General features: G+C 38.7%; 1 protein-coding gene and 1 long non-coding RNA gene across 7 annotated transcripts in view; one reads left to right on the top strand and one right to left on the bottom strand.

Annotated features, from left to right (window-relative positions):
- Positions 1-25,983, top strand: part of LOC142052657 (uncharacterized) — a 320,817-nt gene that overhangs the window by 172,631 nt on the left and 122,203 nt on the right. The gene's annotated exons all lie outside the window — the stretch shown is intronic.
- Positions 1-25,983, bottom strand: part of OSBPL3 (oxysterol binding protein like 3) — an 87,860-nt gene that overhangs the window by 23,117 nt on the left and 38,760 nt on the right. For 2 of the 4 annotated variants that reach the window (XM_075083057.1, XM_075083055.1), the window contains exons 3-12: positions 21,679-21,921; positions 11,173-11,292; positions 10,933-10,986; positions 10,612-10,725; positions 9,687-9,857; positions 6,228-6,354; positions 5,291-5,394; positions 5,048-5,140; positions 4,276-4,432; positions 1,800-1,930 (exon numbers count right to left, since the gene is read on the bottom strand). In XM_075083057.1, coding sequence (XP_074939158.1) covers positions 1,800-1,930; positions 4,276-4,432; positions 5,048-5,140; positions 5,291-5,394; positions 6,228-6,354; positions 9,687-9,857; positions 10,612-10,725; positions 10,933-10,986; positions 11,173-11,292; positions 21,679-21,771 — 1,164 coding nt within the window. In that variant the 5' untranslated portion in view covers positions 21,772-21,921. The remainder of the gene's footprint in view (positions 1-1,799; positions 1,931-4,275; positions 4,433-5,047; positions 5,141-5,290; positions 5,395-6,227; positions 6,355-9,686; positions 9,858-10,611; positions 10,726-10,932; positions 10,987-11,172; positions 11,293-21,678; positions 21,922-25,983) is intronic. The other 2 variants (XM_075083058.1, XM_075083056.1) reach the window with 1 other exon arrangement.

Raw genomic sequence — 25,983 nt, forward strand, 5'->3', positions numbered from 1 at the left:
ATAGCATCTTCCAATTTTCATTGTTTGCTACAAAGCGTTTTCTTCCTTCTATTGTCCTCCTCCCCCCAACACAAAAATATTTTTCTTTTCCCCATTCTGTATTTGCTTTTCTTAGACTGTGTGTAGGTCAAGGATACTATCTTAATGAGGGAGAAGCAGAGGCAGAGATGCTAATTTTGTGGTGTTTTATCCACTTTAAATCTGTTCAATTTTCTTCCCCTGCCAGACTGATGAGAGCAGAACAGACTTATGTTTGATAGCTTTCAACCTGTGAGTCTGGTTTTTTGTTCCTCATGTACAGAAAACAAGCTGAAATGAACAACAACAAACACTAAGTCAAAGTCATCAACACAGGACTCTTTTGCAAGGAAGCCTCAGACATGTGTCAAGTTTATCGTATCTGTGCTTCCATACGTCTTCAAAGGAAGCTTCTACAGGATCTCTGCTGCACAGGGTGAGAAAATTTCTGTTGGCATCATGCCTTTACAGATCTGCAAGCTAAGAATAGCTCTCACAGGTGTTAACCTCTGCTGAAACTGCCAAGGTCCACAGATGACTTCTGGATGGGCTACAAAAGGCTTATTAAGTATCAGATAACACCTAAAAGCATGACTTAAAAGACATGTAGAAAATGAAGACAGGCAACAGAATTTCATTGCTCAGGAAAAAAATTTCATGCTAAGCTGAGTGTTCACTGAGTTCCCAGATCTTAAAATGGATTTTTTGATCTAAAATAGTAGGCAAACACTGGGAAAATAAAAGTCGCCTATTCAAATATCAGAAGTGGGACATCTGAAAGCCAAAACCAGAGAAGTGTAAGTGAGTGAGTATTGTTATTATGCAACAGGTTTCAGCTTTCTATAAATAATATGAAGACATCACGACCTCTAAAGGTCTGGCAAAGAGGCATGTTACACGCTTAAAAAACTATAACCATATGCAGCTTTTGTAAAGCAAAGGGAAGTTTTCATACTGAAATAATTCTAAGATTATCTATATCTCATTTATCAATGCCAGAGAGTCTCCCCTTCCTCTGGTTAGGAATTTGCAACAAACACTGAAATTTTAAGACCACGGTAATGATGGCCCTCATTGCTATGAAATCAGATCACTGGTTGTTGATGTGTTCAAACATGACCAACCCCAAAGTTCTGGTCTCAACCAATTACAAAAAGCACACTGACCAAAACCCCCCACCTTTCTAAAAAGCGCAATCTTTTGTCATTTAGAACTCTGCCCTAGTGGCTCCATTGCTGCTTTTAGAGAACTGACAGATAATTAGGGTTGGAATATAAACAAGTTGTACTTGAATTTGCTTTGCAGTGTCTTGACACAGCATGGTGAAGCTCTAGTGCATTAGATGGGACAGCTGAGTGCTTTCAGCCACTCTCACCTTTATTTTATGCCAAGTCATACAGTGAATACTTGAGTGCTGTTTAGGAAAAGAAGAGGAAAAGGAAACCTGCAACCTACCAGAACTGAGTGATTAAACAGTGTATGTTTTGAGAGAAAGTAGAATCATTGTCACACAGCAGCCCTCTGATACTGAACATCAAATGATACAGATTATACCATATACCTGTACCAATCTATCAAACTTCAGTGATTTCACACCACCTTTAACATTTAAGAAAGAATCTTTGAAAAACACCTTATATAACAATTTGCTAGGATTCAATACTGCAAATTCTAGGACAGAACAGACAGTAAAGAAACAGAAATTAACTACTATGAAATTAAAAAGTAGTATCTGACGACAATGAAGCATGAGGCTTGCTGAACTTCAGCATGTCACTTACAGATGTTAAGGCATTCTTCAAGCCAACTATTTGTGCAGACGGAGATGAGGATGCATCGTGCTCCAGCATATGCTTCAGCTTCTCTCTCTCTGTAGATATGGTGCTGAAAGCTGACCTCAAGGTGAAGTAAACTAGAACCATTTCATAAGAAGTGACAGTTAAAAACAGCTACCAATTGTACAGACACCAATTATGTAAAGCTTCAATGAAACGTCATTTATGGTGACAGAAACAATAATTTAGGTTGAGGGATCCAGGGTGGGTTACTAAAAACAAGTAACATTAATCAAGGTTATAGGGTAGATATTTTAGTAGGAGAAACGTTTATGGAGAGTGCTACCATGTTGACTATATTAGCCACAGTCAAAATTGCTCTGATTATTTGTGACAGATGGCAACAAAGCTAACTAACCACATCTGCTCTTCACTTTCTTTTCTTCCCCAATTAGTCTGACTCTTCAGATAGCCATGACTCTATTCCACATTCCTTTAAGAATTCCAGTGGGGAGAAGAAGAGAGGGAAGAAAAAAAAATTAAATAGAAAAAAAAAATAAAGCAGCTATAACACATACTGTGCCACAGCTATAGGGTTAGTAGTTTCCCCACAAGCAAGTCAGTTGTGGCATTGAGTTTTGTTATCTCTTTTAGGGATAAAGAAATTTCAGCTTGTTAGATGGTTTAGTGACACAAAGGGTCAGATCCCGAATGTTGTGCATATTACGCTGCTTCTTCTACTCCTTCCTAAGGCAGTTATCACCAGCCTGAAACATTCAAATCAGACAACAGATGATGCAATTTTAAAAAAACTAGATTTTTAAAGGGGAAACACACTTTCCTTACTTTTTTACTTTTAAGACATTTAGTGTTTTCTTTAACCACAAAGAATAAAAATTTATTCAAGTAATATTCAAGTGGGATTTGAACATTCATCTAACTGGAGAACTAGAGGATTTCTGAGGGCCTAATCATGCCTTGTAGCACAGTCATGAGAACTGTCAATGCAAAAACGTATCCATTTACAGGGAAACAGAGATAGAAAATCTGGGCAAAGAACAAGGAATCTCTGACACCTCTTTTCTAGTCATCCACTCAGAGTTAACGTGAATCATCATCACTCCACTCAGTATTTGATATAAACTAATTTAGTCTTAAAAGAAAATATTCTTAAGGTATATTTCAACACTGCAAACCATTACCAAAGCTAATTTTCATACTTTAACCTTTTTGAAGAAATCTTTAACAGTATTCTCATCAGGTGGAAAGGAAGATGTATCCACTATGATCTATTTTATGTTGGCCTTTCATATGTGGGTGACATGACCAGAATCTTCAGTGACCTTAAATGTCATTTAATAAGGTGCGTGCTAACTTAATAAATCTTGAAAATTTACATACTAAAGTACTAATGTTGCATTTTATTTAAAAGTTGTCTTCCCTATACCACATCCCTTCCAAAAAAGGGTAAAGAACTTCAGAAAAAAATTCTTTGTACTCTTAATAAAACGATACTCTATTAAATAGTACCAAGTCAACTGTCCCCTCAATGCATGTGTCAATCTAAGCAAAATTTCTGACATGGACATTTCAGGTAAGATGATATTGAACAGACAATTTCTTTGCTCTGCTTAACTGCAACTTTTTCAACTGCGCCCACCCCACTTCTTTTCTCTTTTTGGAAAACATACATCAGTTTTGACTATAACTGACTTTATAAAGTTTATTACTTAGATAAGTTTCTTACGTAATGGAATCAAGATACATCAGCACTAAAGGGGAAAAACAAGCAAAGAACACTTATTGATACCATCAACCATTATCTTGCGCAAAAGGGGACAAACCTAATACTCCCAAAAGTCTTTCAGATATAAATGCTTAAGTGTGTTTCTCACTGATATCACTTGAACAGTAAAAATGTCTCTGGTGCGAGGGTGATGGAGCAAAGCACTGCTAATGAAAAACAATCTTGAGAAGAAACATTTCTAGTCAAGCTGCCCCTCTGGCTGCTTTACATTATTTTACTCTTCTGTATTCACTAAAAATAGGTTACTACCATAGCAACCCTTGCATCACCAACAAATTTTGACTCTGAAACACAGTGAAGCACACCAAATATACAAACATACATGTGCTCATATACACACAACAGCAGATTTACACCCTTTTGTGTTTGCATGCAGTTGTGTTTATAGCAACTAATCTTAGGATTTTTACCTTTTGGCAAAAAAATAAAATCTAGGTTTTTAGCACATAAAACAAAGGGATGTCCTTTATTAAATAGAAACCAAAAAAATGTGATGATTAAGCCGTTTTTTTCAAATTACTCAAGTTCTCAACATTTGCAATTCCTCAATGGAATTAAGTGAAACGAGGGTGTTTTCTGCTTTTTCTAAATATTAAAGAGGTAGCATTCTCAAAAGTCACATCACTATTTAAATTGTGATGATATAAAACCACATATGAAAGACAATTTCTTTACCTTTATGTGCAATATGAAATAAGTCCTCTTGCAATTTAGTAAATTCTGATGATGTTTCAGAGCCATCGGAGTAATTTTTCTCCTCTACAAAATCTATTGTAGATAAGTTAGGATTGGAAGCATGCAGTCTCATAGGGGCAGAAAATACTGAAGGCACCTGTAAGGAGGATAGCCACTTGTGATGTTTTTACAAACTGTAAAGAAAAAATTTGTTTAATTATACCCACCTGAGTTACATGTTGGAGACACCAAGAATGGAAAGACTACTGTCAATTACGACAGACTTGGAACGGATAACACTTGGCAAATGAATCCATAGATATAACTTTACCCAAGGTATCATAATTGGAGATTTGGCAAAACTCCAAGACACAAGCCCATTGAGACTTGTAGCATACGTTATACTGTTTTTTCCCCAATTTTAAGTATCTAATCACTTGGGCTCTGGATGCAAATGTGTGCAAACCTATCTGGAGAATTTGCAAAAATCTGTACTGATTAAAAAAAAACCCAAAACCACAACCGCTCAAATGGGAGACAGATCAAAAACATGGGTAAAAAATATGGCCAGTTTCCTGAAGGTAGCAGCACATATCCTATTGCGGACATCAGTGATAACATATTTGTGTTTTGTCTGATATACTACCAGCTTAAAATGAGCTAGCACAGGGCACTACTATGAAAGGATTCATATTTCCTAAACTGGTTACACCAAGAAGTGATCAATAACTAAGACTTGGAGAAAGATGGGCACTGAAAGGACTTAAGTTACCTGTAATGTTCCTTTAGCCTCTTTCCCAACAACTCTGGATCGCCACCTCCTGTGTGTTCTCTTTTCCTTTTTTGGGCTTTCAAAAGGTCCAACCTTTTAACAACACACAGGACAAAAGTAACACAGATTGCCATAAAAGTAGCAGAGCTAAGAAGAAATACCATGATCCTTTAGGATTTGGGGGTAGTTTTCTGGAATTGCAAGGGAAAACATTTTTTGGTTTTGTTTTTTTGAACAACAAACCTGCATAGCATTTATAGCAGGCGCTGAATATGTCCTGTGAAGAACATCCATGCTCTGTAACAGCTGGTTCATTTCCAGTAAATATGTATGACAGTTGGAGAGGTCTGTTTTGAACAAGAGAATATTTTCAGTTGCCCTAAAGTAACAGACACACTGAAGGTCTTTCTTTGTAGGTTAGTCTTATTTTGATTGTAGCTAGCATAAGCTATTCATTGACTAAAAGCACATTATTAGACAACTGGATAAAAAGCTTATATCCTTCTATCTTCAAGTTCAAATTCAAAATATTGAAATGCATCTCTATGGTGTGTATAGTGATCATGACATTTTATCCCAGTTGGTCGCAGAAAAATGAGAATAATGTTATAATTACTGCAGTTTGGGACTAGTCAGAGCTCCTCATGGTGAGGGTAACAATGCCATAGGCATCAAGACTGAACTGTACATTCAGAGCTGGAGATGAGTCTCCTCTGTATTAGAGCTGACGCTCACTGGTGGGTAGAACTTTACTAAATCAGTATCACACAGACACTACCAACATGAGAAAGATCTTCCTGTTCTTAGGAAAGCATGAAAGCAGAATGCGACTTAGAAGTACAAAGATTTAGTGCTTTTTAAATGACTAGATTTTGGATGCTCCCCTTTTTTTGAATACTCAGCTTAAGAAAGTTCAAATCTTCCTACTGAAGGTGATGTTCATATATGAAAGAAAATGTACGGAAACATATAGGTTCCTTGAGGAGGTGCCCACAATTGATACCCCAACATCACTAGTCCTTTTGAAAACAAGTGAGTAGCCAGTTAATCCACAACCACCCCTTTCCTTTCCCCAGTTTCAGAGAAAACTGTAATGACTACTTACGGTATAGCACTCTCATTGTCAGGAAAAACAAGGGGAAATATTAGGCTACTTTCAACTTCCTTCACATATCATTACCTCTTGAACACTTTTCCATGTCTTCAGAAGACTGTAGCCAAGATGAAATCCTGGACTCATTACTCGAAAAGGAAAATGACAAGTTACCTCCAGCTGACAACGAATTCTGTTTAGTCAAGCTACCTGCCTGTTCCGAAGAAAAACAAGTGAATAATTAAAAAACAATATTTTAATGTTGTACGCACAAATTTTGACAACCAACTGTTGAGGTCCATAATCAGGGACATGGACTGAAGGCATCAATAACATGGAGGAAAGGTGTATGAACTAGACTAGGTGTACAGACATTGAGCATAATGTCAGGATATCTAACATAACTGCTGTCCACGAGCAGTGGAAATACTAACAGAACCATAAAAATTTGCTAAAAAAGTAAATTTTGAGGAAGGACAAAGTTCTGCATCAATTAAGTCAACTTAATACAATTAAAGCACTGTATCTGAATAGGACCAATGTGGGACAATCTGTTCCTTCTCCATGCTCCCCAAAGAAACCCCAAAATTAACTGAACTGTAACATGCACATATTTGTTAGAGCTATTTATTCAGTAAAGAAAGCAAGATCTACTAGATGTTATTTAATAATTTTACTCAAGGTTGTATGACTTTAGCATGGATTTGGCTTGATAGGCCTTAATACATGTGTGACTATACACCTCATCTGGGTAAATACTACCCTTTTACATCATCTCAGTAACCATTTCCAAACTTACCTCATTTTCAGGAGTGCCCACTATCAGATGCTTCAGAAGATGCTGAAAATTCTGTGTAAGAGCTAATGGAGCAGTACAATTAAGTAGTTTCCAGTGGGAAGAAATTTCTACCCATTCTACTACCAGTTGATTGTGGCCTATAATGCTGTTTTCTTCTCCAATGTAACTACAAATAATAGCCATTCAAATACTTAATTATTTTTAGACCTTACTAAACCTTTCATCTTTAATAATATCTATGTCAGGAAGCTGCACAAATTACATGCTTTACCAACATCTTGTTTTAAAATGTTTCATCTTAAATGCCATTACATAACCACTTTACTGGTTATAAGAAAAGCTGACTAAATTGTTTGGCTCTTCTCTAAAGCACACACTTTACAAACTTCATTACGTCTTGCTCACCTTGCATCAAAACTCAGGTAGTGCTAGTTTTAAATCTATTCATAGCAATCATCATCTACATCTCAGTCAGTTGCCATTTTCTTAGTTGGTCTTTTTAAATTTAAGCTCCAACATGCGTTGCAGAATAAAATAAAATGCACTGTCCATGTGATGTCATTCAGTACTATGGCAATTTATATAGTCAATATGCAATAGTGGTAAGCACCAATAAGCACACTTACTTTTAAATTAATCTACGTAGTTCAGCTGTTTTATTCCTACATAAAGCTGTATTAGTCATCTATATACATATACCCAAATAATAATCCCAGCACCTTTAAAAGCACAAGTAAACTGAATCTAAAGATAAGCAATTGTATTGACATTTTGTGAACAAATCCCACATTTATCTCTGCAGAAATCTATCTCATATAAAAAACTTTTCCAGAATTCATATACATGAGGGGCATGAGCAGGAGGGAAGAAGGAAGTAGGCATTACCATGAAACAAGCAAGAGAGAGTTTGTATAGCTCCAGTTAGCATAGTTTTGCTTTTGATCAGCATGGCTAAGCTTTAGAATCCAAGCATTCCACATAAACTTATGTAGATACATAAACCTACCTTCCAACAACAAAGAAACCCCCTCAGATATAAAAACTGATCAGGTGTTTCTAAAAGCAAATAAAATGCAATGCAAAGTTCACTAAATATATTTTTATCAGAATAACCGAACGGCTTGATTGATACCAACTAACATCAAGCTAGGGCTGGTCTAAATTGGCAAACCTCCATTTAGCTTCAGCAGAGCTAAGGTGATTAACTGCAGCTTAGGAACTATCCCCTTCTATTTTTCACATGAAAATAAGTAGGGCTTCTTTGCAGTGCAAATCTGGATTAATAAATTAGAAGTGAATTAAAGTCTTTCACGCTCATGCCAAAGAAGAAATGGTTAGTTTCCTGACAGTAAGCACAGATTTTTTTTTTTTTCTTGAGAGAGCAAGCACAGCCATAGAGATAACATGAGCTCTGCACTGTTCCACTTTTGCCCTCAATATTCTCCCCTCCCTCTATCCCTTCTGTGTTTTGGGAGAAAAGAACTAAACGGCTGCAAGAGGTTTGCCACTTCCTTGCAGACACAGCCTCAGAAGAGCAGGCTGTCAGAGCCACAGAGGTGCTGGCACCACAGAAAGCATGCAGACAGCTCTTTGCAGAGCTGCCCTGTTACTGCAGGGTGAGTTACTGTTCTTTCAGCTGCCTCACCACACAGATCTCCTCCCTCTCAACCACTAGCAAAAAGCTGTTCTGGCATATGTTTGTGTTTAGTAAAACTCACTCAGTTACAGCATAGTCCTACTAAAGCTATGAACTGCAGGTGTTGGGGAACAAGCCCACTCAGATCATACAGCAATACAGCCAAGGAAAAGAAAACCTCAGAAAGGAGGATAACAAAGAGGCGATTGCTGCTGACAGAATGTGACAGCTGGAGCTGTCAGAAACAGAGAGCCATTTCAGTTATAGTAAGTAACACAGCATTGCTAAAAAAAAAGGACATTATTCTCAAAAGAGATCACTGGTTCTAGAATGGAACAGAAGAGCTTCTTTGGGTGAACATCAGCCAGCCAACATGCAAGGCTGCTCAAGGCACAGAGGTTGTGTTCAGGCACAGAGCACAAACACTCTTCCATGAGACTGCGCCAAAGAGGTGAGTTACGGTGTTGGACTGAGTGTTTGTTAGGTCATTTGCAAAAATAAGTCACAAACTTCACCTAAAGAGAAGTACACACCAACTGGACCCATCCAGACCCCGTATCCATCTACAGCATAATCCTTGGATTGGTTTGAATAACTCTTCTGCCTCAGTTAAAAATATAAACAGTGGCCACAGGTGATAACACTCGGCTAATTCCTATATATTCATCAGGTAAGCACAGTCAGATTCATTAACGTAAAAGGGGAGAGGCTTTATTAGCTAAAGTATAAACAAAAAACTGCTAAAGGAAAAACAAAAATCTAGCTGTATGCTCTTCTGTGACCCAAAATAATATTCACCAGCGTATATCAGACAAATACTGATATATATCTTGAAAATTATGAGGATTCTAACTCAATATCCAGTTTTAGAAGTCATCATGAAAATATAATCTACTGCATTAAAACAATGAGAAAATATTATAAAATTTAACAGCATCAGAGAGAAAACTGCTTAGGAGTAAATCAGTAAGTAATATAAGTTTCCTCTGGACATTTTAGATCATAACTTAAACCCCACCACAAACTTCCATTATAATCTTCACTTAATAAACACAAATCGGACTAATTGAATCCTAATGAAAGCTCATTATTTATAAATCATAACTATTACCTTTCTGCCCGGAGTAGAATCACAAAAACCAGGGACAGAGTCCGTAGTAGTAGACACAGGAAAGAAAAGATTATTGGCATCATGAGGAAACATGGAGATTTCATTCTGACGGTACATTCTGTGATGACGAAGTTTTGCTACCCATTCATCAAACAGCTCCTGAGATTTCACCTACACAAAATTCCAGGTTTTATAACATTCACATTCAAAATCACTAACACAAAAACTAAGGTATTTTGTGCTCATTAGATAGCTAGCCTGACTGACCTTTATTGGCAAAATATCAGGAAAGGTTTTCTAATGATGTTCCTAATAAAAAGCACACTGTATGAACTTAAGCATGACAGAAAATTAATCACAGAATGAAGTCAATAAAAAGAGAAACTTCAATTAATATAGTTATAACTTCCAGTGCAGAACTCAGCAACTTCTAGATTGAAAAAAAACAAATATAAATAAATATTTTATTTATTTGGTTTGTCATTTCATAATTGCCATGTTTAGTCAAGGTTTAACTAACTACAAATAGAAATCTGATTTTGGTGATGTATTTTAAAACAATATATTCCACAAGTATAGATAAATCTACACCTTTGACTGTGGAAAATACTTCCTGTAGATAAGACAAAAAGCAAGTCAGAACTACTGAAAACAAAAGCACTTGTGCAACAAGTGCATACCCTTTGCTGAAAAAAGTGCTGCTAAACATGAGGCATCTTCAACGCTTCTATGTAGAACAGGGTAACTGACTTTGGAACAATACAGTAAGGCCTCTGAAGTTATAGAGTGTAAACTAGACTGCTGACACTAAAAAGTAAGTGTCATTAACAGACCTCCTACTATTAAAAAAAACCCCAAGGTCTCCACCACACACAGCTAGTGTTGTTATTTTGGGAGCAAGGTTATAACAATCTTGAAGACCTACCTTCAGATGGTATATCTGCTCTTCTGTATCCAAATCTATACATTTTGTTGATTTCTTTACAGACATGACAGAAAGTCCAACATCAATACAGCCATGCAGCTTCCCTCTCTCTATCTGCAAAAAAGTAAGAACACCATAATCACTCCATAATAAAGCAAAAGGACAGATATTACCTGCCAAAACCATCATTTTCCCCACTTCAACCTATTGTTTAGAACTGCTGAAACTATTTCCCATTGCCAACAATATGGAATTACTGTTATTTTGGATAAAGTAGTGTTGTTACCTTATAATGGCCTTAAAGGGTTTCAGATCACTTACATCAGCTTGGCATTTGGAATACTTCAAAATCCCTCTGTCCAAAAAGAAGTATCTCTGTAATGGGAAATGTAGAGAATTAAAAACAAACAAAGCACTCCCAAAACCCCCAAACAACACTCCCCCCACCATTTATTTGGAGGACACCTTCTCTGCTCTTAAGTAACCTTTTTTCAAATAAAACACACCAAGCAAGTCCCACTCACATGGCATGAGGCTTTCAGATATGCATTCCTTTCCTACCTTGTGCCAGCCTTTCAAAGGCCATTTCCTCTTTTTCAGCAAGCAGCCCTCCTGCTTCTGTGGCTCCTGGGTACAATTCATTGCTCCCCGGAGTCCTTCTACAATTTCCCAGCTGTCCTGCTTAAACACAAAATCCAAACACAGATCTTATTTCTTCCAAAGAACGGAATTATTAAGAGAGATTCAAGAGGATGAAGGTTTTAAGTAAAAAAAACCCAAATGATGTTGAAATCTAAACTTAGATCCATCTGTATACTTTCTTATGTATCTCCCAAGAAGCAAGACTCCTTTTTATTTTGATAGAAACACTATGAACTAAGCAAAACACTATTTTGATGATACCATCCTTCATTGAATGTATGTGCTTACCAGATTTTTATATGTATATTTTTCTGTACAGACATACACACAATGTATGGCCAGCGCCTAGTCACAATTTAGTGTAAAAAACCATCTGCCATCACAGGCAGAAACAGCCTATGCTAAATGGATATGTTTTGTAGGTTATGAAGCAGAAATAAGAGACACTGAAAATGAAGACCTTTTCTATAAAACTTTTGCCTGTATTCAGTAACTCAGCATTAGTCCCTAAAGTAAAAATAATAAAAGAAAATAAAAACAAATGAAAAAGCCAGGGAAGTAACTCAAGTAGTATGAGGAACATGACATAAAGGGAGAGTACAAGAAACATAAAAAGCACTCTTCATCAGATACACCTCTAATGAAAAGAGGATCTGTCTTTTGCCATCACTTAAAGGAAAGACATTGCAGCAACATAACAGAGAAGAGAATAGATCTCATAGTATCTTTACAGTTCTTATTTATGGAACGCCTGCTAATGACAACAACACATGACTTTCAAGATTTCTGATCAGAGATCTCATTAATTATTTATCGCCAGCTACCATAAGATTTGACAGATCTAGAATTAGAAACAACTGACAGGAAACGGTATGTGCTAGTACCATCCCCATAAATTTGAAAAAGACAAATAATACTTTAATGTATAGAATTTAATTACAAAAAAAAAAAAAAAAGGACTAGTATTAAATCCTTCAGGGAAAACAGAACTATACCAGGTAGGTAAGTACTTGTGGTCCTCCCTGTAAGATACATAGAGAAATATTCCCAAAAAGAACTTCACTGACTCCATAAAAAAAACTTTTAAAACAAAAATGAAACAAAAATCAGCAAGGGTGCTAGTTGTGCTGTATTGGGTTTGTGTGGCAAGGTTTTGGTAGCAGAGGGGCTACAGGGGTGGCTTCTGTGAGAAGCTGCTAGAAGCTTCCCCTATGTCTGATAGAGCCAGTGCCAGATGGCTCCAAGACAGACCTGCCACTGGCCAAAGGCCAAGCCCATCAGTGATGGTGGTAGCACCTCTAGGAAAATGTATTTTAAAAGGGGGGAAAATAAACACCAACCCTGAGCAACAGCAATTGCAGCCAGAGAGAGGGGTAAGAATATGTGAGAGGAACATCTCTGCAGACACCAAGGTCAGTGAAGAAGGAGGGGGAGAAGGTGCTCCAGGCACCAGAGCAGAAATTCCCCTGCAGTTTGTGGTAAAGACCATGGTGAGGCAGGCTGTTCCCTTGCAGCCCATGGAGGTTAACGGTGGAACAGATATCCACCTGCACCTCATGGAGGACCCCACGCCGGAGCAGGTGGGTGCCCAAAGGAGGCTGTGACCCCATGGGAAGCCCACACTGGAGCAGGCTCCTGACAGGACCTGTGGCCCCTTGGAAAGAGAGGAGCCCACACTGGAGCAGGTTTGCTGGCAGGACTTGCAGCCCCATAGAAGGGACCCACGCTGGAGCAGTTTGTGAAGAACTGCAGGCAATGGGAAGGAGTCATGTCGGAGAAAGTCATGGAGCACTGGCTCCCTTGGGAGGGACCCCATGCTGGACCAGGGGAAGAGTGTGAGGAGTCCTCCCACTGAGGAGGAAGGAACAGCAGAGACAATGTGTGATGAACAGATTGCAACCCCCATTCCATGTCCCCCTGTGCTGATGAAGGGGGGGAGGTAGAGAAATCAGGAGTGAAGTTAAGCCCAGGAAGAAGTGAGGGGTGGGGGAAGTTGTTTTTAAGTTTTGGTTTTATTTCTCATCCTACTCTGGTTGGACAGGTAATAAATTAAACTAATTTCCCCAAGTCAGTTTTGCCCATTGATGGTAATTGGTGAGTGATCTCTCCCTGTCCTTAGCTCAACCCATTAGCCTTTCATTATGTTTTCTCTCCCCTGTCCAGCTGAGGAGGGGGAGTGATAGAGCGGCTTTGCTGGGCACCTGGTATCCAGCCAGGGTCAACCCACCCTACGTGCTCATTTATCCATCTCCAGAATCCTTAAAATTCACCCCTAGAAACCTAGGGGAAAATTACGTCAGGTAATATGCTCATTACTTGGGTAACAAGGCATAATGGCAAACCATCTTCGAAAAGACATTCATTAAACAGCCTCAGGAATGTGATCTCTTATTCCACTGCATTACTGGCAGCATTCCACTATTTTGTTATTATTTTCCTTGCACTGCAGTTCATGGAAAGCTGTTCTGTTTCCCTGGCTTGAGTTCACTCTGCTAGCACCACACAACAGGCTGCAAGCAGTAGAAATGTAGGGCTGAGCAGATCCTGTCATTCAACACCCTACAGACCACCCACTGATGTTCTACTGCCTGAAGGTAAGTCAAAACTGCAGTTGTCCTAACTGAAATTGTTATCATGACACATATTTTGTGCCCCTACAGGTTTGTGTTTTGTCCATTTTGTAACAAATACCTTTACTCCCTCCAGTTCGAGAGAGATTTTGACAGCTACTTATATACCCTTATTTCTAACAATTAATCATGAAATCATATTTTTCCTATTGAAAACCAGAAGTTACACTGCATATTCTTTATTTTTTATTTTTACTACTTTTGGACTCACTTAAAATTCTCGATAATCATGAACCCTCTCCTGCTTTGGGGTAAATTACTATGGTATCAGATCAGGGAACAGAGAAGATAGTCATGGATATCATGAGCTAGCAGGCTGAAGGCAGAGCAGAATGCCTCCTGGGCTGTTTCTAGCACATCACCCTCACACCAGCCACAGCAGCGCACACTTTTCTGCTACGGACCAACACCACTGGTCTTTCACAGGGTGAAGCTGCCAGAGAACAAAGCAGAGAGCCAGCCTATGCCCATGCAAGGACAGTAGCTAAAGCATGCTGACTCAGTTTGACAGCTATTCAAGTACAAAGGCAGCTCTCTAAGCCTCCACAATGAAGGACTTTTCCCCCCACTTTTTTTTGACACAACATTCCAGTCTAAACCTTGAAAGCCAAAGACAAATGATGTTCCACCACCTCTTTTGCCATAAATGTAAATACTAGGCCACTAAATGGTTTCTGCAGTGGTCTTGGATTTCTTTTTCCTGTTCAAGATTATATATTAACCCTTATATAATCACAAGGATTGGGACTGTTATGATGACAGACAGCAGCCTCTTTAAATATCAAATATAGTGTAACGCTACAATTTACATTAACAGCTGAACTTACTGTTGCTTAGATGCCCATGTGTGGATCAAATCTCATCTCCTCAGAACATACTATCTATTAAATAAGCCAATATAAAAAATAATCTTGACATTAGCTGATTTCAAATTTGGGGCTTGGAAAAAGGTAAACAGTTAAAAAAGTGAGACACTTGATAGAGCTAGTGAAAGATAATTCTAATTAAGAACTATGAGGAGCATCTGCAAGATTAAGAAAAATGCTGTGTTTATGTTTTTGTTTGTTTCTTCTTGAAATTAGCCAGAACTTAAAAGCTGTTTTGCCTGATTACTAAGCAAGCTATTTCCCTAGCCTTAGCTGAAATATATTAAAGTACACAAACACATAACTTTTCCACTGAGAATTAACCTGATAGCAGTCAAGACTAGTGAACAGCAGATCCTTTTCAGTATTCCAGTGTTATACCTAACAAAGTAACTGTCTCCAACGTTGGACCAAGTTCTCACAGACTTTAAGCTTAAACACAGTACATGGCTGATAGAGTGGAGACAAGCAGAAATTTCAGCACAATCAAGAAAAACACAAAAATCCAGATTCACCTTTCTACAAGCTTAGAAAGAAAGGGACTCCTGAAGCAAGACAGACCCACGCTACATTGGGTGAAGAGGTAAAGAGAAGGGAGCAGCTGAGATATAGCTCAGCCAGTTGCACCCATCTGGAATATATATGGTATCAAATAGTTTTGGTAAAACTTTTAAATACAGAGCATCTCCTGGCCTGCATCACAACTGCAATTTTGTCTGGGCCTCTCCTGCAGACCAGGCACAAGGCATCTCCCACATTCCTGCAAGAAAGCCACATTTCTCACTGTTGTTCTTGTCAGTGAGATGGCCAAGAAAGTGCCTCCACAATTAAAAAGCATGAAAATGGGAAGAAAAGCTGAAGTAGGAGCACTTCTTCCCATTGAGCAGGCACAATGGCCTGCCAAATCTCAGGTGAAGGCAAGTCTTACATTTCTGCCCTGGGAACCTCACATTTCAACTGCAAGCTTTATGTGAAGGTAGCTTTAGTTGAATTAGAAATGGATCCTTTTAAAAGCAGAAGACTATTTAATCAAGTGAGTTACTCAAGGAAAGACAAGGAATAGCTCAGAGAATTAACATTTTGGGGAACTGCTGGATATATGCATGGTACCATACTGCAATAACAGCATCTGGTCCTCTTCCACATAGCTCTGTCCAGAAGAGTCCAACCTTTCCAACCTGAACCCCCAAACTCCCACATTTCTCAAAACACTGCTGCTGCAACTCATTTTGGATCCATTTGCTCTTGACCCAAACCCTACAGGATCTTGATAGGTATTTTGTTTTGCCAGAGATCTGACATCTCATTTAATGAGGAAAAAGCATCAGTTGGCTATTGCTGGGAGCCGCTGTGGAGGCAAAAGAAAACTGCTTACTCTCTAAATTGAAGGCAAATGAATCAGGCTGGTTGGTTATCATCTGTTCTCATCTGTCTGAAATAGCAGAGATAAAAATTTGAGATATAGGATTTCCTGAAACCTACTAGAAGCATTCAGGTTATGCTCCATTTTGCTGATTCTTATCCCACAACAGGGAACTGAAAAAGATACCCCAAACCACAGTACTAAATTAAAAAAAACAACCAACCAACCACACTGATACAAAAATTCGCGGATACTATCCTTCCAAGTCCAAACCTCCCTGTAAGAGGAAGCGGAGTATCCAGAAAGTTCCCGAAATAAAACTCAATAGCAACAAAGTCACTATTAAGCAGGCATCCTTTATTACAGCGCTGGGCAGCACTGGGGATTGATCCACCATAAGTGCTCCAGTGATTCGGTAAACTTCCAAAGATTATATGCTATAAAGTCATACATATTCATAAGATTCCCGAGGATTCATTAACATATGTAAAAACTCAAGCTGCATGCATAGTTGTCTTTTTAGTGGTCTTTGGGGGTCCTCCAGTGGTCTCTGATGGTCTTCCTCACCTATCCGCTGGTTAAACTTTGGGTTTTCTTTGCCCATATATAGTCATTGAATTAGCTCCTCAGTCTTTTAGCTTTGGACTGTCACAAGGGGCTGATTTAAACTAGTTCCTCGAGTGCTTATCTTGGCACTGATGTCCTGAGTCTCTGTTATCAATTAATTTACAAGCTTATTCACCATCTTTTTTAATCCTATCTAGCACCAAGTTGCATTCTTCAAATCCCTGAAACTATCTTTGCAAGGGAGGAAACCACAAGAGAACATGGATGCTTACAATAAGGACTAAGTCAAGGACTGTCAGGGGTTTAGTTCTTTCAACACCTCCTCAAAAACCCCACCCAACTCCCACCTGAACAGCATTAACAATTCCAGCATAAGCCTGACACCCAAATTGGTAGTGTCTTAAAGGTTATGACACTACCAGAGATTTTTGTATCATTATGGGCCAATATCTGTACAAAATGATCAATGCTGTATTTACATACTTCTCTTAGGTCCAGAAGTGCTCATTTCAGATCAGCACTGGGAACTCACCCTGTAGCTGTTACTTGGCTTATACCTGCTCTGAGCCTGAGAAAAGGAAAACCCATACAATTTGGTCTTCAGAGGTAAGTCTGTCATTAGGTAACTGTAGTCATTTTCTTAATTTAATAAAATAAAACCCTCCTCATTTTCTGCAATATTCTGTGCCATACAGCTACTCAAGGTGAATTATTTCAGTAGAAAGAATGAAGTAATGTGTTGGAATGTCTCTCAGACTGATGCCTGCACTTGCAGCTCCCTGAATGAAACAGATGACAGTGCCAGACTTTCTTCCAGTGTAAAATGCAGTCAGTTGTATCAAATATTTTAAAGCACCAAAAATAGAAGCCCGCTTTGTGGAGAATAAGGGTTGGCATCAGCTGCAACTAAAGCATTTGTTACGGTTCATAAAATGGGCAGAAATTATTTAATTTTCTTTCTACAACATGAGGTTTTTTAAAGCAGCATTCCTGACACAAAGCTTCTCCCTCCTGAATCTATTTTAAAAACTAGTTACCATAAAAGACTTAAAAGTACCACAATAGATCTTCTTTTGATTACAGGTCAATTTAAATTTAAATAAGATCAACACCAGTTTTCCTTCCTCACAAAACGCAGTTCGATTTGGGGCTTTGTGGAAGAGATCCCCTTCCATAACTACAGGAGAGAAGCAGAGAGAAGGAGAGGTGGGATGTGGCAGTAGCCTCCAAACTGCTGTGGGGCTTCAAGGTGAAGGTAAACTTAGTGGAACAGGATTAACTCTTAGTGTCTTCAGTTCACACTGCAGATGTGTTGCATCTGGCAGAAAAAGGCCACCAAGTTTAGCGAAGGAAGGAGTAGGCCTCTCCAGTCCTGCAGCCCTGCTTAAGTCAACTCTTTATTAGCACAATGAACCATCTTCTGCACCATTTCCCAGTCTCAGGAAGCTTATTATTTGGTGCTAGCGTATACCTGCAACACAGTCTGTGCCGAGGAAATCAGAGACACTCAAAACTGAGACCCTGCTGCTTTGCAGGGGGAGAAAAAACAAATGAACTGTCAAGGTCCCTTCCCCTGCAGGTTTCAGAATTTATTTCTACTTAATCAGATTAAAAGACCGGCAGCACAGAGAAAAGCACCCATCAGGCAGATCTGTAGTTAACCTGCAAGCAATGAGCCTAGCTCTGAATGTCACCGAGAGAGGCACAAGTGTTTGATGAAGCCCTCCATGGAGCTGGAGGATGAAGGAAAGAATATCAAAATCATAGCACTCCACTCCCCAATCTGCACAGCATATGGCAAAATTATTTAAACTTTCACGATACTATTAATGAAGAAGTATCAGTAACAGTGTTATAGTGTACTCTTCTACCAGGGCATTGGAAAAAAAAAATGATTTGGGGATTTTCAGCAGATTTATAGAACTTTAGATTGTTGCTGTTTTCTTAATAGAACACCTAAAGTGCTGTCATTTAAATTAATAGGCAGATGAAAAGGGCAAATTAAATAACTCTCAGACAGTGGCGTGACTCATGCCCAGTCTTCTCAGCCCTGAGTAGGTGGATATTAGTAGGGATGGACCATGAAGGTCCAATTTACCAGTACAAGAGGCTGAGTGAGAAAAGAAGCAATTAATGATATAAACAAAACTACTTGATCAGGTGTGACACGAAATCCTTTGTGGGAAGGGGGCAGGGGGGGCAAGGGGACAGGACACAGGAAATGTCACAACATCCTCACTGCCCAGACCAACAATTTAGATTTTATAATATATACTGTACTATATGGTTTGCACCACTAAAGAGAAGGCCTATCTAGCAATGTAAAGATCTTTATAATCTGCAAGAGCAGAGCCTTTTGGGGAGCAGGAACAGGGAGAAGATATCCATTCCTCACCCAAAGCATGGCTGTATCCAGGCCAGTAAGTCTTGCAGAGTCCTGCCTCTGTTAGACCTAAAGGTCCCTCTTTCCAAATGCAGCACAGTATATCTAACAAAACGTTCACTGAAACACACTACCATCACAAACTATAATTAATAAATGTATTTTTAAAAGCATAAGGGAAAATGACTCATGGAAGTTATTTTCAAGCAAATATCCAGAGTATGTACTGGACAGGATATATAAATCTCCACCCCCCCCCCCAACCAATTTGTTCTGTAAACTGCAAGATAACTTCAGTGTGAAAGAACAGCCATGTGAAAAACACCCAAAAAGTCAGGGAATTAAGGAAGGAACAGCAATCCACAGCCATGCACATAAACACTAACAAAGCTGAAAGAAACTAATTTAGAAGGAATATTTTTTCTTTCTACATTTTCCTCCTTTTAAGGAAAACCTCTAGATCACTTCAGCAGATGCAGAGTTATAGGATAAGCTAGAAAGTTACTGCACTTAGTGAAGAAGGAAATAGGGAAAGTATTAAAGTATTCCTTACAAATCTTAGAAGGCCCTACTTAAAAATAAAAATATGAGAAAAAGCAGTGGAAGCTTTAAAGCACATGTAATTTCTGAAAAACATTTTCAGAAATTTCAGAAATGTACATTTTCAGACTACATAGAAAAGTCAAGCCAGCAGAGCTCTTAGCCCTGCTTAGTGATCATTTCCCAGCATATAACAAGTCAGACAAACTCCCCAACTTCTGTGGGCTTGCCTCTCATTACCACCCCCTGAAAACACAGACAATCCATCAACCCATGTAGGTTCCCCAGATGCAAAAATATACCATTACTTATTTGGTATTGCAGTAACTGACCATAAAAAGATAAATACTGAAACACTGATCAAAGTGGAGATACTTATCACAAAACTCCATATTATCACAAAGAAACACCAACTGTATCGCCCTTCAATATACATAGGGAAAAAACCTCCTTTATACCTCCGTTTAACTTAACCCGATAGGTGTATGAGGCAATTTACCATCTGCCTGACTATAATGAATGAGCATGGATGTACCAGGAATACAAACAAAACACCAAGCTGCATCTCTTACCTTGGTCAGGTACCCCTTGCATTTTTTTGTACAAGGATCGAACACTAAAATATTGGGGATCAAAAAGATGACATTTAACCCTACTGAATTATTCCTTTTCTCCAAAGAGTGCAGGTGAGAACAAAATGGTTAAGAAATAGGACCTGCTAATAGTATCAAAAGCCTGAGCTAGCCAACAGATTTGGTAACATTAAATGGCAGTAAACAAGGTTCTTGCAGAAATAGCTGCTGCAAAAGTACGGTTGCTTATATTGGCTGTGTAACACACCAGTGGATTTAGTCATGCTTATGTAGATCTTATTTAAATACTACATGATAACACTTGATAGACAGAAACTGTTGAAACAGACAATACCAAATGTTTTAAATTACACTTTTTATAAAGGTAATCTCATACCGAGGTTATAAAAAATAATGTTGCAGAAAACCAAAAAAGGCATCTTGAAAGCAAGGACTCCTTTGCCTGGTATACTAGAAATGCACAGCATTTCTTACAAGCACAGCACTTTAAAAGGCATAAATTGTTCAGAGATTTGTCTGCCTTGCCAATTGTATGTACAGGGCCAGAAGTCCCAGAAAAGCAGGTGCTATTTGAAAACACAGCTGAGGTCTCCAAAGCTTTTGGAATGCTCAATTCCAATTAAAATTTCGAACAGAGGCAGCTTCAAGAGCTCCACCAAGCCAGCATCTGTACTAATAAAAGTTTATGTTCAGCACATTGCTCATGATTTTGCAAGCGTGGTTTGCGCGTTTAAGCTTAATTCTCAATGTGGCTGCAGGTCAACGTTTCTTGCCCACAAACAAAAGCTGTTTTCAGCAGTGTCACTTGTCAGGTGCAAACACTCATAGACATGTCTTTTAAATCTGTAAGGTTTAAAGAATAGCGTAACCTCTGCAGAAAGCAAAGCATCTTTTGCATTAGGCACCCAGATGCATCATGTTACACAAATATTTATTCTACTAAGTACAGTTCTACAGCAACAAGCAGCGCACACAGGCATTCACAGGCACTTTTTCAACATCAATGTTCAATGAAAGTTTAACTATATCAAGTTTCATAACGATGTGTTCTCTTCACACAGGTATGCACACCTTTCCCTGAAAACTTGAAATAAGCAGAGCAGTTACACAATATTCTTCCACAGAAGTGATATCTTACACGGAAGACCTGGGATTTCAGGATCAAACCACTGAGACCAAGCCATGGCAGCAGCAGTACTTCACTATAGAGACACCATACATACGTGATAGGAATTCAATTCACTGTTAGCATTCCAGTTTTATGAGTGCCTGCTATTCGGCAATGCGTGTTTACTGTATTTGACTCAGAACAAGATGCTGGTACCAACAACAACAAAAAAAGAAAACAGAGTAAGGAAAACAGGGGAGTAATGAATTACAACAAGCAAGCAACAGGAAAACAGCACTTAAGAGATTCATCACTACTCGAGCAAAAGTAACAGTTTCGTAATGCTTTCAGTTTGGTTGAAAAAGTTTGCATTACCTGTCGACTTCCCTGCTTGGAGGAGCAGCTGCTAGTACTTCTAGAAGGAGACAACATTTTCTGGGATACACCAAAGCTTTTTTCTTCACTCATGATCCAATACCATTTGTTTCACACAAGCTCACTTAGAACGCCATTAAAAGGTGATTTAGAAAATGTGTCAGAAAACTCCTGAGAGAAACACAGAACCTCTTCTTCACTGAAATGCAGTCCAGTGGCATGATCTGCATCCCACACAAATTCCTAAAAGGAAGAAGAAAAACAAAAAGCCAAGTTATCAGATGCCATCTCTTACTGCCATCCTGTAGCATGGATCATGAAATCATAATAAAGTCTTTGGTAATACAAGCTGACTGCTTTACTGTACAGTGTTAGAAATTAATTCAACAACCACTTTCTTTAAGATAAATTTTCAAGACTCAAACAGGAACAATAGGAATTTTGGATCCTAAATGCATTATTTAGTTACCACTATTTATTCAGAGGAGATAGTATAGTATCAAGCACCTTAGCACCTTTTTAATAATAATCCAATAAAAAGATTAATAAACGCACACAGAGTATAAGAAATTAACTATATAAAAAGAACCAAAACATCCTCAAAATTAGAAGAAAACATCTAATAAAAGGTCTCACAAAAAGGATGGTGAATAACCTCCAAAATATCTTTTTTACCCCAGTTCCTTGATAATATAAACAAGTAAGCATGGCTTCAGTTTGTAAGGGGAAAAAAAATCTCTCCATATTAAAAAGCAATACATAGAAGTGGAGAGCAGGCAAACGCAGCTGCACAGAGCTGTGCATGACCACTCTTACCTGGTATAGGAAAGTTGTAACTATTGTCACATCAGTCGTCTCACTCTGTGACTAGAAGACTAATTAACAGTCTGTTTAATAACAGTGCTGTTTGCAGCATATGCAAATAAAAGCCATACCAGAAACTCCCAATAACGGATTTCCAGTGTGGGCAAGAGTTGTCATGGTAACTGCATATTTTTTTAAAAACCAAACAGAGGACGTAACAAAAGGGTGATGCTTTCCAAAACCTGGGGTGGTGGTGGAGCTCTATGAGTCGTGTATCACTTCAGATTTCGTTGTCTTGGGCAAGGAATTTGCACATTAGGAAGAGCGCAAGAACCACCACTGAGGAAGGTAAGGTGGTTTCCACAAAGAGAAGAGAAATTTCATTGACGAAACAGGGAGGCACCACTTTACAATCCCCTTGCTTGCACTGCCAGAACTCTCCTGAACTGGGTTCACTGGTTATTGAAGTTTGTCATTCATTTTTTCAAGTAAAGACTTAAAAGCCTATCCTGCAAGAAGCGGCATTTTACAATATCTAGTAAACCACTTTGTTTATAAAAGAAAACAAACTTAAAATACACAATCAACCCCAAAAAAACACCCACCCCCAAAAAAAAAAAATCTACACCACCACCACCCCCCCACCCCCCAAAAAAAAAAACACACCAAAAACCCAACAACTCCCACCCAAAACCAGGTGCTATTTTTAAGATGAAGACAACAGTATGATGCAGAAAACCTCTCTCCCTACTGCTGTAGTCTGAAGCATCCAGCTCCTGAACAACAACCTTTTGCAATCTACAGTGCCTCTTTGCAGTACAATTTGATGTAACATTTCAACCAACATGCCCTCTTTTCACCTGAAACAAGGTCTCTCTTCATGGCATTTACCTTACCTAGTTAGAAATACTCAATTATTATTTCCAGCAATCATCAGACAGGTACAAAGCCAGCAAGCACAACACAAGAGCTGAAGAAAATCAGAACAGTACAGCAACGGGATAGCAAGGTCTATACTTGGCCTAGTCCATGGGTTTCACACTGAAATTACTACTGAGATTAGGAATAGTGCATTTTGGAGAAGGTATAGTTGCTTTCTATCTGGAAGATAAATTTGTGTGGCATTTCATTAAGGACTAGCACTTTTAATAGGTTTAGATTTATTTCACTTTACACAAGTTTTTACTGTGGAGGAAGTATAAAGCATAACTTTCTTGCTTAATTTCAAGCTGCATTTAGTAAAAGATATTAATGATAACATCTCTATTAACAAGCAGAGGTCAAATATTCACAACAGGAATTGAAACATGCTTCCTGCAAACCCATCATTCAGATACCCCCTTGAAAGTACCATTCAGCTAGTGCTTTATCTTTTTGGCACACTGCTCCGATAACCACCTGCCTTCTTCACTGCCTCATGTTCAAAATGAGCACTTTATCACTTGGCTTTTATCAGTGATTATCTGGCATTTTGGCAAAGATTGGCAGAGTTCATGGCAAGAAACTGGCTCTAATTTGCAGGAAAATGCACTGAAAGCTGCTGTTACCAGTACTTTGGGAGTGTATCTCCAGGACATGCTAGTTGTAAGTTAAATAATGCCCTTCAACTATTTGAACACACAGTGCAATGGTTGTGATGTCCTGGAAGAGTCAGGTAACTGAAAAAACCAGATGTCCCATGGATTTAACACGAAAAGAATCCATATAATCAGAAGAGTATTTCTATCATCATGTTTTTGGTGTGGAGTCTAAATTAAGGTGTGGCTACATTAGCATTTTAGAACAGAGGAGAACACCGCTTCCGCTGCAAATCTACTGGTCCCGCCTCTTGTCACATTTAGGTTTGCACTGCAAGGCGGTCTTGGAGTATGAAAACCAAAACCCTTTTGGATGAAATGTGTTCCAGGAGTGCATCCAGTGCTCAAAGCGTTGAGTCCATGGCACCAGACCAGAGCTAGTCCTGACTAGTCCCACCACAGTGTACATGTTGGGTCCTTACCCTTAACTGATTCACTGCAAAGGTCCACTTTTACTGCACTGCTGCATCTGCTAACATTGACGTCATCTAGACGCAGACTTGCGCCACCTAAGTACTTAAGATCTCCTAGGGCAATGTAATTTGTCCTTTTGGAATCAAGAAGAGAGAGAGATGGGCACTTTTCCAGAATTCAAATAACCTGAAGGTGACTCAGCCAACTAACCAGAGGTGCTTAAACAAGGGGCAGGAGACAGGTGGGGTAAATCTGACAGAGAGCACGTGAAGTATTTTGTCAGTCTGCCTCCAAAATTGGGCTTTTGAATTTTCTTTTATTCCTTCAAATTAATTTACTACATGGGCTGAAGAAAAGGCTTTTGTTACCAGCCCTGAGGAAGGAGTGAAACATGCCCTCTCTCCAAAGTGTTTTATTATTATTTTATTGGTGTTTCCCAGTAATTTAACTTATTACCTTGAGACTTCCAGACTTCAACATGGAAGCGTATGTGAATAATAAACATGGCCCAACTCATCTGTGAAAACTGCTGCATGCTCCAGCAACTACTCGGTGCTCCTTTATTAAAATTCTTTTCAAGTTTAGGAAGAAGAGAGAAAACTGTGGTTGTCCTTCAACAATAACCCACTTACTCTTCCTGGAAGAAGGTGTGAAAACATTGATCCTGCATCCCAAAGTGGCTCATATTCTGGCTGCCAGCAGCAGTGACTGGGCCTCTCCAGAGCAACTGATATTTTACATTTCCTGTGGAACTTAAGGCTACCAGGTACAAGAGCAATTACAAGCTTAAAGTGGGCATAAAAATCAGTATTATGCTAAGTTAAGGTTGCAGCTAAAATTGATGTTTTGAGGTCATCACGATCCAATTACTTCAGGTTCAATACATTTTGCTCCTTCCCATGCCACAGGATGGCCTCAGAACTGTGTTTGTTCCCACTTTTCCTCCAGAGCACACAGTGTCACTTACTTTGGTCTACTCCAAAAAGACAAATCAAAGGTGTGAGGCCGAGGCAAATCCACATAAATTTAGGACAGGAATTTCCACAAGTGCCAAGTATTGCCCTAATTTTTCACTATCAAGACAACAGCAGCAAAAGTAGGCCAACAGTACTTTTGCAAATGACCTCGCCAGGTGCGTTTTAAAGAATTAAGAATACATGGGTATCAAATATTATTTGTAGCTACTACATCCTAAACCTATAAACAGCACTTATCTCTACTTATCAGCTGTTGCTAAGAGCCTTATCATTCTACATCAACTAAAGCTAATATAAACATAAGATAATACGTACAACAGGAAGACCTGTTTTTAAAAAAAGTATTGTCTCAAGTTGTCCTCAAACCTTTAAAACTGCACAGGTTCAAAGCAACCTCTCAGCATCACAATTCACCTCTTGCAACTCTCAAAACAATAAGCTGACAGCAAATTCCAAGTTGTTTCACATCTCACAAAACAGAGGCAGAAATTCAGAAAAAAACCTGAAAACTGCACTAAAAAAAAATATTATGC

Source organism: Phalacrocorax aristotelis, chromosome 2, assembly GCF_949628215.1.
Source record: "Phalacrocorax aristotelis chromosome 2, bGulAri2.1, whole genome shotgun sequence".
Taxonomy (NCBI): Eukaryota; Metazoa; Chordata; class Aves; order Suliformes; family Phalacrocoracidae; genus Phalacrocorax; species Phalacrocorax aristotelis.